Source organism: Urocampus carinirostris, chromosome 12, assembly GCF_059441175.1.
Source record: "Urocampus carinirostris isolate Australia breed hairy pipefish chromosome 12, RoL_Ucar_1.0, whole genome shotgun sequence".
Taxonomy (NCBI): Eukaryota; Metazoa; Chordata; class Actinopteri; order Syngnathiformes; family Syngnathidae; genus Urocampus; species Urocampus carinirostris.
Window position 1 is genome coordinate 17,403,716 of NC_142360.1, and position 12,718 is coordinate 17,416,433.

General features: G+C 36.8%; 1 protein-coding gene across 1 annotated transcript in view; it reads left to right on the top strand.

The window, feature by feature from the left end:
- The window catches only part of anos1b (anosmin 1b), a 60,524-nt gene that overhangs the window by 44,914 nt on the left and 2,892 nt on the right, over nt 1-12,718 (top strand). Inside the window, exons 9-13 of the mRNA XM_088349448.1 lie at nt 3,848-3,986; nt 6,849-7,070; nt 8,712-8,806; nt 9,305-9,467; nt 12,145-12,380. Of these exons, the coding sequence (XP_088205574.1) occupies nt 3,848-3,986; nt 6,849-7,070; nt 8,712-8,806; nt 9,305-9,467; nt 12,145-12,380 (855 nt within the window). The remainder of the gene's footprint in view (nt 1-3,847; nt 3,987-6,848; nt 7,071-8,711; nt 8,807-9,304; nt 9,468-12,144; nt 12,381-12,718) is intronic.

Genomic DNA, 12,718 nt, shown 5'->3' on the forward strand with positions numbered 1-12,718 from the left:
GACATTAATGTAACACACTATGTGATATATCAATGTCAATCATAAGAAAATATGTGATAGCTATCTGATAATTATTCCTACAGTCAGATTTTTGATTTATTAATTTTTCATCAACACTGCATTTTATTGTACAACCCGCAGGTATGTATGCTGAACTTTGTATAAAGTTATGTTATTTTCCACAAAATATGAATGAAGCAGAAAAATCATTATTGTTTTACTTCGATAAAACATTTCAGGTCATTGATATTGAAACCACATACCGATAAAATGCAAAAGATGACTAATATTTTTCAAGAGATATCCTTATATCCTAACATAATGGTTTTTCCCTAAAATTTCCTTATAGATTCATCTATTCAAAGGTAACAAAAAAAAGTAGGGTCCGATGGGTGTACTATCCCTTTTTTTCTTCTGCATTGCAATTGCTAAACTGATTTCAAGGTTAAGTAATTGTACTTAATTTTAATTTATTACAAAGGGTTAAACATTTCTTTGTATTTTTATGAATGTTTAGAACATTAATACTATAATATTATACAGACTACAAAGTACCAATAAAAATTTAATAATCCTGACTGTTTGGCCTGGAGCAAATCATTCATTTCTTTTTTATGGAAGCAATTAAAATGAAATGAAATCCTGTAAGTCAACCATCATCTTGAAGCATATTTTCTTGAATTTCCTCTTCAGAGGATATGACAGCTGATGACGAGGCATAAATATATCTGGATAACAGTTCAGAGGAAAAAAGTGATGGATTTTATAGTGAACATGAAAAGGGAGATTATTTATTGATCTTATTTCAAGTCTCAGGACATGTTCTGTACCAGGTGTTGAAAAATATATTAATGGATCGGAATTTCAATATATCACAGGCAGGAAAGAATATATACGTTATGTTTTACAGGAATTTATACAGGTATGATTCATATGGAGTTTGTCTTTCAAAGTAATAATGGCGAACCCAGACTGAGGCCGTTGGAGCCATTTATCTTTTGTCAGGTCCTCAGTTCTGCTTGGCTGCAAGGCCTGGAATTTAAACGGGACCTTTTAACTTTTTTTTTTCTTTTATGATACTTACAGCTGCGTTTACCTACCAAGCATCGTGTCAGGTAGCAGCAAGTAACGCACAATGTCCAATTTACTGGTAGTTTTATTTACCATTACTGAAGATGATGCAATCATTTTTTGTGAGTGAAGAAACATGAGGATATTCAACATGTAAACACAATATCAAAGGATATAGATGTGAGCATCCTCACACAGAAAAACTTTGGCAGAAATAGTGGTAACTTTTTCTGTTTTTAATATTGGACACCTGCAAAAGAAATTATAGGATGCAAGTCTTGTTTTGACTATTATTGCACACTGTTGTTTATTGTTTTGACTATTACATTGTTGTTGCTACAGGCCAATCATGTTGCTGGTTTTTTTATTTCCACAACCTTCAGGGTGGATCTGCTTTTATAACTATAGATATGAAGGAAAAGAAAGGGCTCAGGTTGGGTCTTTAGAACGGGTTAGAATTTCTTATCTGAAACCTCCTCTACCTGTTCTCCTTGCAAGTTTAAAATCTGTTAATTTATTATCTCGTAATTTTAAAAGTTTAAACTTTTCAAGTGGTAATAAAAATATATATCAGTGACGCACAGTCAAAGAAGGCAGGTGAGGCCCAAATTGTCATGAACCAGAACAGGATCAGGACCTAAATTCATGACGTTCCTCACACAAGCCTTTTGTTTTACGGGAAATGGGGAGTCATGCACGTTAGGCAGCAGTCTGGCATGGATTGACAGGAAGCCAGACCCCGATGAGATCGATACCAATTGCCCGGGCAGATATCGGACAGATGGGGTCGATACCAGACAGGACAGGACAGACAGGATTGATATCAAAAAGGATATCGAAATTAAACAGGACAAACTAGATGGGAACAATAACTGGAGATAATAATAAACAGGAAAAAAATAGAAGGGGAACAATACTGGACAGGAAACGCAGGCAGGAAACCAGAGAGAGTCAAAACCCACGTCTTGCGGGGCAGAGGTTCGTTGACGGACTGATCTAGGGAGAGTGAGTGCACTGAGCTTAAATAAAAGGGAAGTCAAACTGTCAACGAGCCGCAGCTGGCGCCACACGGGCAGGGCCGATTGGGCGCCATGGCAACCGTGACACAAATAAGGGAATAAGTGATAGTATTAGCAGGCTAACAGCAAGTGAAGCCATCCAGTAATTAAGTTTTCTTGTTGCATGGACTTTTAATAATGAAGAATACTCATTTATGGATGCTTATATTCAAAAGAAGTAGTACATAGACTTAATTTATAAGATAAGGAAAGACAATAAATCTTTTTTTCCTATGCTGCATTTTATATATTGCTTCGCCAATCAAATGATGAATAAGACGAACGTTCGTTGATTAATTGATTGACATTTTTTCCACTGTTCATCAGATACAAGATTAAAATGAATTCAAACAACAACTCTGATAAACAATTGACAAAACAGAATGTAAATAAGGGCTCACAGAAGAAAAGCGAAAGCTAATCTTGATCCCATCCCCTTGACAATCTTAGTAACCCCTTTTCACCTTGATCAAATCACGTAACCAGATTATTATAACAAGGTATAATATGCAATATGAATCACATCTCATCGTCACTCAAGAAAAAAAGGAATTAATCACAAAAATTTTATGAGAAATTGAATAATAAAAGTAGAATTGTAATTTTTCATCACACCATTTGATTCACCATAATCACAAACAAAATTAGACCGAACAATTCAATACATGCCTTTATGTTTACATCTGTATGTTTACATTTTTTAATTTATTCTTTTCCTCCACTTTTTTTCTTCAAGTTGACTGTGCCTCACCGGACATGAACTTCACAACAATTCGCTGATACTATATATATATATATATATATATATATATATATATATATATATATATATATATATATATATATATATATATATATATATATATATATATATATATATATATATATATATATATATATATATATAAGAAATGAAATGAAATGTTTATTGAAGGTATTGTTGGATACATTAATCAAAACATGACACAGAAAGAAAAACTAATGCTGAGAGTGAGCATGGCCAAATATGGTCACCTTACGCCCCCTCCCCTAAGGAAATTTGACAGATCTGTTTCTGCCAACCTTTGCTTAAAGGTTTGCACCGTATTTGCACTAATAACCCGGTCAGGCAAAAAATTATATATATATATATATATATATATATATATATATATATATATATATATATATATATATATATATATATATATATATATATATATATATATATTGACTACCCTCATACATTCTGCACTGAAAAAGAAATCCAGGTTGTTTGTTCTGAATTTGACTCCAAGCACACACATGAGCAGGCCATATGTTTTGTCTATCTCGGGCACAGAGGAAATACCTCCACTTCGTTTTCTCCAATGATCTGATTTTAACTCTGATTTGTGACATTTTCTGTCCCACACACAAACATGTTATCGTCCCAGCATCTCTTTATTGTGGCGGGTTCAGGTCTGCACAGGCAGACAGATTTGATTGACTAATGAGCAGTCAGTCAAACAGCAGTATAATGCAGAACAGATCGTCAAGTGGGAGAGTAGGAGGTTATGAAAGTCGTGTGGTTGATGAATATAACATAGGCACATATACTGGTAGTAGTGGCCTTTAATGCCACATAATTTTTGGCATCATGTCTGTGGGACAACAATGGGGAAACCTGAAAAAACAATGGAAGAGTTTTTATTGTTAAAAAAAAAGAAACAATATGTCATTTTCATCTTGTGTTTTAGGTGCAGTGTGAGCTTTGGATAGAGCATCTTCTCCCTGATACATCTTACTCCCTGTCTGTCCAATCAGTTACCTACTGGGGTCAGAAGCGACTTAAGAGCCCAAGAGCACATATTGTGTTCACTACAGTACTTTGCAGAGGTAAAAAATGCAAAACTTGTATCAATGGTGTGCACATGTTGACGCAAGGTGTATTGGCGTTACTTTTTTCAGCAACGGGATAATCTTGTCAAGCCATATTTATTTATATAGCTCTTAATTTACAAAATGTCTCAAAGGACAGGAAAAATTACACCATCTCCTGATCTGAAAGCAACTTGCGGGCAAGGAAAAACTCAAAACCTCGAAATGAGGAAAATAAGAAACCTTGAGAAGGGGCCTCACAAGTGGTAATCCCCCTTCCAGGATGACCAGGTTTCAGTAGGTTTTGCATTGGGTACTTATACACACAACATAGTGAACATAAATTGAAAATAAATAAAATAAAAAGGTAATACTTAAAATTGTCTAACAAGTCTGTGACAGTAACATCTTGACCTAACTTGACTAATGGGAAAATCTAAGAAATTATTTTTTTCCCCACCGACTGTCAAAAGCGGTGCGTCACTTTGGCTGCATATTGCCAATCGCCGCTTGACCCTGTAACATATTTTCGGATCATGTCAACATTTAAATAGCGAAAACGAAAATAATATTAACTAATGTGGCAAAAGAAAAGGTGAATAAGCCTTAGTCATGCAAAAAACGTGAGCCCTATGTCTGAAAGCGCCAGTGCTGTTGTCATTCGTGTGGCAACCGACTGTATGGTCCGGCTCTTAAACGTTAACAAAGGGAGCCGGCACCCTATCAATCAACAGCTGGTTCCCTCCGTGGCACCTTTTATCTCTTGTGATTGGTCGATATGCATTTTTTTTCTAGGATTTTCTGTTGTTGACTTTAAATCTCTTGAGTATTAATCATTCATTTATTCATTATCTGCACGGCTAATCCTCAGTAGGGTCGAAGGGTTGCTGGAGCCCATCCCGGCCATCTTCGGGCAGTGGGCAGGGGACACACTGAACTGGTTGCCAGCCACAGGACACACAGAGACAGACAAGTCACTCGCTCATTCGCTCATTCGCACCTAGGGACAATTTAGACCGGGCAATTAACCTGACATGCATGTTTTTGGAATGTGGGAGGAAACCGTAGTGCCCGGAGGAAACCCACGCAAGCACCGGGAGAACATGCAAACTCCACACAGGAAGGTTCGATCTCATGACCTCAGAACTGTGCCGCACATGCGCTAACCACAGCGCTGCCGTGCTGCCCCTGTTGAGTATTATAAAAGGATAACATTATTTTGATATGTTTTTTGTAGATTTATAAATATTCATATTTATATTTCCCATGTTTTTCAGAGATAATGTGTGTTAATACAAAAATGTAAAGTTTACTCTTTTCCCCCCCCCATTTTTGCCTATTTGTCTTTATTTCTCCTCCTTTCTACGCCATTCTTTCACAAATTCTACTTGATAATTATTAAGGTAATTAGAGGAGGGGTCGGGTACCTTTTTAACTCAAAGAGGCATAAGCAAAAGATTTTTGGGGCAGGGGGGGCGAAATCGCGGAAAGAACCACATCATGTATTTTGAGACAAAATTCAACAAAACTACTAAACCCGCTCCCCAGACAAAAGCTTGTTCTTCAGCACATTTTATTTCACTGTGTGACATTTGATGATTTGAGAAAATAATAATAATAATGCCAGAACCTGTGTCCCATATGAATACTCAATTTAAAATGTTTTTACCTCTGGCGGTTTCTTAAGAGCGTTGAGGCTCATTTGACCGTCATTTTGTCATAAATAATGGTTTCAAACCGAATTGTGAGTAAAGTTCTTTTGTAAAAATCTCACAAAATTATGCAAACGGGGATCCTGATGTTTTTATCTTCGACGCAGACGGCACAGCCGATAAACAGAAGAGAGTGCTTGCGTTCTTTGCATAGATCTACCCATCCCTACCTCTCACCTATTCAAATAGATCTGGATGCTCTGCTAGCGTTTTGGCATTTTTACAGTTTATTCTGTGGATTTTCATTTCAAGAGGTCTGAACAGTACACATGGATTATTTAATAAGCTTCCATATAAACGATTCCTTTTGCGATGTACAGCCAACTTTAGTTTTTTTTGTGTGAATACTTGACTGTAAACCGTAGTTAAAAGTTTTCTATATAGCCTGGGCAGTACCATCATCAATCTCAGCCTTGGTTCAGCTTCTGGGCATGACAATAGGCCACTCTCATGCAAATTTGGAAGGACATGAAGAAAATTCCATGGAATCAATTATGTCTCCGGGCTCACAATCCCTAATTTCCCGACCTCTGGATTAGATCAACAACAACAAAAAAACTGTATAGCCTTTCGGAATCTGTAATTAAATTACTCTTGTTGATAGAGTTTTGGGGTGTTTACAGTTTATTCTGTGGTTTTATGTCATAAAGTGTCTCAACAATGAACTTCTGTATAAAATATTATTTACAGCCAAAATGTAGCCTGTTGTTGTGACTTATTGACCGTAAACTGTAGTTGAGACTTTGCCCTATATATACTGAACTGAACCTTTTGAGTAGTCAATTGTCTTGGCTTTGCCTGTGCTGCAAACTCCTTCAGAAGATTCATTAAAATACATCTTGGTAGCTTTGCAGAGGTTTTATGCTCTCTCCATATTATTTTTTTACTCGTTGAAAATTCAAGATTGCTGATAAAGCCATGAGAAAATATTGTTTAGAATATCTAATTGTATAGGGATATATTTGTTAGCTTTTCAATAGCTTTGATTAGCTTCACCAGACGATATCAATTGAAAAGTTGTTAACTGGCCTAGCTTGAAGTCTAATTTTTGATTTAGCCTTCCCTCCATTTGACTTTGCTAGATGAAGCAAGATCTGTCTATTATTTTAATAATCTCTGTTTTAACTTACAATTTAATGTCAGTTTTTTTCAATCCTCTTTCAATTAGAATGCACCAAAAGAGAAGACTTCTCAAACGAGCTTCCCTCAGCATCTTCCTCATCTCATTCCCTCTCATCCCCTCTTAACCTTCCCCCTTTGTCTTCTCCTCCTCACTCTGAATCTTCTCTGGACCCCATCATGCCTGGTCACCTTCGGTTGGAGGTTGCTGCGCCACATTACCGCAGCGGTCAGCTGCAGGTCAAGGTGTTCTGGAAGAAGTCCACCTATGGTAGGTTGAGCTACAAAATAAAAACGCACGACTATCGAGGAATTTTTATTGAAGCAATTGTTCTACTATGGTGAAAATGAAAATAATTTTAATTCAAAGATCAGGCGTGAAATAATAATGATAATAGCAACAAATACAGACTGTTCTCTACTCGAAAAGAGGTGCTCACAATACAAAATCGAACTTACAGAAACGTCCAGATATATTTCGACTTCCCGAAATTTTTCTTTCATATCTACTGTTTTTTGTACGTCGAATGGTCGTAAGTAGGAGACCGTCTGTAGTTTAGACTTCTTTTGATGCCAGTTTGTTGATGAGGCAAAACCTTTCAATTAAAGACGTGTAAGTATTGCTACCAAGTATCAGTATATTAAGTTGAGATGGGTGAGTACCAATACTCATTATTGGTTCCAATAGTAGCCATGTTTTAAAGTGTCAGTTCTCACGATAGTAGCTGATACCAGTATAGTCTGCCTGGCAGTGGCAATTTATCAGGAACAAGTAATTAAAGGATTTTTTTGTTCCATAAAGGAAATACAATGTCGTGGAATCATAATGCGGTTATTTAGACGAATGTCTTTAAAAACACCAGTCATTTTTGGCATCAAGAGAGCAATTGTGTGTTCAAATGAGTTGAAATGTTGTATCATTGATTTTGGACCATCGGTCTGGAAAAGAAAAATTATATCGAAATCCATAATTTGAAGGTCAGCACATACAACAGTGTCTGATTTGTTATATTGCCGTTACTATAGTGACTGTTTGGAATGGAAACGAAAAATTGAGTAAATATTATAGTTTCATCCATTTCATGCAATTAAAATGATGAAAACAATATCAAAAATGTATTTTGGTGTCAGGGGTTAACGCACATCATTATTAGGGATGTGCAGTAGAATTTCTTTTCTCGTTTCTCCTCAAATTTAGTGACATACAGTGGTGAAAAATTGCAACTGCTATTTTTAAGATGGGCTACGCTCTGCATTTACATGAGTTTGACATGATTTGCAGCCATATTTTTGTTATAAATATCCAAATGAAAACCTTGTAAACATAGAAGGATCTCCGGTGATGAAATTAATCCTGATGAAGCTTCATAAACAAGTTAAATGTTGTTTTAGTTATTCAGATATAGCTTTTGTTTCCACTTAAATTGCTTTAAATTATATTCCATTTCATCTGCATCTTAAAACCAAAAGTGACATACTGTGAGTGCATCACAAAGCTTAATATGTCCTCCACCCATTTCAGCAGGTAGTGGAGTGAGTGGAAGGTAAAAGAGATCCTTCTTTTTTGACAAATACAGTATATAACCGTTGTATTTTACTGATCCGATGTTCATAAAAGAACACTAGCTCCAAACAATACGTGGGTATTTACTTATTTAAAAAGATGGTGGCATAGTAGGAAATTTCGCCCTAAGGTGTCCCTGCGGGCTTCCTCTTTTGATAAAGTCTGCAGTTATCAGTATACTCTAAAATGTCACATTATAAACGAAACCCACGATATTGGTTCCACACTGGTGGTGCCTGTAGATTTTGGCAGCCCCTGCAAAAGCTATACAAGAATAACATTTTGCCTGTTATACAAACAAATGTAAAAATATTCTCATGTCTGCTTAATTTGGTTTTCGTCTCGCAGCCCAAAATCCTGACCCCGGTCCCTATGTCCTGTGGTGGCGCCCACATACCTGCAGTGCTAACGTTACAGGCAGCGAGCGCACAGCAAGCGTGCAGGTAAACTCCTGAGGCTGATTAATGATGTTTCACAGTAGGTGTTTTGGGTTTTAGATTTGAGAATGTCTTGAGTTTCAACAGCATGACTCATTTGTTCCGAGTAGAATGCACCCTTCTTCTGTGTTTGTGCAACCGTGTTTTCTCGGCTATCATCATTTAGTCAGGCCTCGGTTAGGTCATCATGTACATCTCGGATTTCGTTGCTTGTGTGGAAATGTATCATCTACACCAGTGGTGTCAAACATATGGCGAGCGGGCTAGATCAGGCTCGCCAACAGCTGTAATCCGGCCCTCTGAACAATGCCCAGAGAAGAGCCAGAAAAAAGAAGAGTCAAACCAACCTGAGTTTTATAACTTAATTTCTATCAGGGTTTTTTTTTAACATAGAACAAACAAAAGACAACCAAGGCAACAAAAATTGAAAAAATACAAAAACAAAAAACTCCCAAAATATTGAAACATCATTCTTACAAACCTGGTTATAATTTCACTCTACAGGGTACCCATTACACCATCACAGGCCTACTGTTTGCGTGCAAGTACCGGGTAGCTGTGGCAATGAAGACAGATCCTGAGTCAGAAGCTGTTGCCTGGGTAACTACACCAACTTGCTCCTCCATCCGGGCCAAAGGAGGCAAAGCCTTGTCCTGCAGAACTAAAGGTAGCGACATAACCTAAATGTTTGTTTTAATCATATTTAGCTTTAGGATGAGTAAAATCAAATGTTCAAAAATATTTAATGTTTTTATCAAACAAAAAGTGCAGTACATAAAGTTAATGTTACATTAAGAAGGATATTACTTTTTAAATATACAGTCATATGAAAAAGGTTGGCCTCCCACGATAATTTTCAATTTTTTCCTTTACAAATCGTTGGTTGTTCGGATCAGCTATTTCAATTAAATATATCATACAAGCAGACAAACACAGATATATTGGAGAACTGAAATTAGTTAATAGAATTTATAGAAAATTTGCAATAATTACTCTAACGAGAGTAGGCAGTTGCATGAATCTGGCCACCCTTGTTGTTTTACTAACGTGAATAACTTTAGCACTAATAGTTAGAGCACAAAATTTGTTTGGGAAGCTCTTTCACCGTTGACCTACATGCACAAGTGAAGCCAAACATGAGAAAGGGTATTTAAGGTGGCCAGTTGCAAGTTGTTCTCCTTGCATCATCTCTCAAGAGTATCAACATGGCAGCTTCAAAACAACTGTCAAATAACCTAAAAACAAAGATTGTTCAACCTAAAAAATTTCAAAGATTTCAGCCGTCAGTTTCCACTGTGAGAAACGTAGGCGGGAAATGAAGGCCCACAGCCGCAGTTCTGGTAAAGGCCTGTAGAAAAAGACTGGAAAATGTCAGAGCAGAAGGGGGAAATATGGTAAGAAAGTCAAACTCAACCCAAAGACCAGATCCAAAAACCTTGGTCCCAATATGATCTTCATCAAGCAGGTGACTTTGGAGGTAGACAAGCAAAATCAGTGTGTTTGCTATGTTAATAATATTGGCAGTGAACAGTACAAATCCAGATAAATTAAGCTGCCACTTGAAGACATTACAATCAATGGCAGAAGAAGAAGAACACATCATTCAAAGACAGACTCCTGCTTGTTAAAGAAGGAGACTAGAGCAGAGCTTTCAGCAGCTCTGCCCCCCTCCGAGCTCTGGGACTCATTACCACCTGACCTCGGAAGTTCCGCTATCATATCCGTTTTTAAATCCGTACTCGAAACCCATCTCTTCTGACTTGCCTCCACTTAATAAACCGCCTCACTCATTTGTTTTATTTTAGTTTTATTGTACTTTTATATTCAGTGTACAGCAATCTGTAGACACTTGTGACTATTTTATAGGCTTGAGGTGTCGTTGCTGTCATGCACTTTCCGGACAAATTTCAACATGTTACCTAGTGTTCTCTTTTATTGATGTTTGCTATGTTTTTGTACTGTTACCCAATGCTAAATCGATTCCACCCTGGTCATCCTGGAAGGGGGATCACCACCTGTGAGGCCCCCTATCAAGTTTTTTTTTTCCTCACGCTGAGGTTTAGAATTTTTCCTTGCCAGCATGTTGGTTTAAGATCAGGTGATGGTGTAATTGTAATCCTGTGCAGTCCTTTGAGACATTTTTGTGATTTAGGGCTATACAAATAAATGTGACTTTACTTGATTTGAAACTTGGTTGTCCTAAAAGGCGCTTTGAAATGAAATGTATCATTATTATTCTTGTGATTGTCATTATTATTCAAGTTGAAGACCACAGGGATTCCAGTCAGTACCAGCAAATACTTACAATGTTCAAGAATTTATGACAAAGTTGAAGTTGCGCAGGGGTTGGATACTTGAAGGCAACGACCCTAAACATTGTACTCAAATTCTACTAAGGCATTAATACAGAGGAACAAGTACAATGCTCTGGAATTGCCATCTCAGTTCCCAGACCTGAACATTATTAAAAATCTATGCTGTGATTTAAAGCGGGCTGTCCACGCTCGGAAACTATCAAACTTAACTGAACTTGGAGAAGTTTTGTATAGAAGAATGGTCGAAACCGCAATCAAGACCCTCATTGAAATCTGCAGGAAACGCTTACTGACTGTTCTGCAAAGGGAGGATCAATCAAATATTAATATAATTTTTCTGTTAGGGTGCCCAAATCTATACACCTGCCTATTTTTGTTTGAGTAAGTATTGCATACTTTGTGTAAATCCTATTTCACTGTTCTTGTCTGCTATATGATATATTTGACTGAAATAAAATCCGGAGTCTATAAAATAACATTTAAAAAGATCAGGGTTGCCCAAACTTTGTGATACGACTGTAAATACATTTATTTCTTATAATAGAGATTGATAATGAATCAAATTGAATCGTGCAATATAATGTGAAAACTGCAGAAAAACATATGCTATATACTATATATTATGATAATCTGATAACAACAATTGCTTTATTGGCAGATACATTTGCTAATTGTACTTGTTCTTGTCCTTATTTTACTCAGAAAACAAGAGAAAGGCAGACATGAAACCACACCTCCTACAAATGGTTTTAATGATGTGTATATTTTTTTTAATCAGATCTATTTTTTGTCAACATATTTTTAAATAAAAAGGTTTAATAAAACTTGTCAACACTTTTCAAAAGAATAGTGTTATTTCTTAATACTCCCGACGCAAAAGATATTGGTCAGAAGTCCTTTGTTGAAAATAGTAAAATGTCAGTAAAGTGAATAGGTAGAAATTAATTGTTGTAAACTAACACTTTTAAAATATGAGAACTAATGATTCCGTCTAGTTTTACTTTAAAAGATATGTTTTCATATCCTCAGGGTCAGAGCGCCCCGCAGGCCGAAAAGTGCTACTACGTCCTGAGCGCCTGACTGCGGATTTTCAACGAGTCAACGGGACGCTGCTGGCTGTGTTTCGATGGAGGGTATTAAAACATGAACTGGACATGGCAGGGGTTCATGGATTCCAATTTACTTGGACTCTGCAGTCAAGTGGAACCTTGGCAGCAAAAGGACAAGAGGAAACACGCATCTCTCAGACGCAGACTATTGCACCGGTGAGAAGAAAATCATGCAACGTTTATATTAGTGGTGGGACGATATGTTTTGGTCACGATTCGATTGAATCACGATACAAAAAAAAAAAAGAAACTTAAATCATACACTTCTGTGACAATAAACCAGGGAGGGTGTTATAACAATGCACATGAGTCCGTCTATCAGTCCGGGAACTGACATTGATTTCAACTGAGACAATAAGAACATAACATGTACACTTTGCAACAGGTTTACAGAAACAAAATGTCACAAAATGAAATTTGCCATTTCAGACTCGATGAGTGTGCTGATCTCTTTCTCCTTCTTTCTGATCTCTGGTGAAAGCAGTGACACTGTG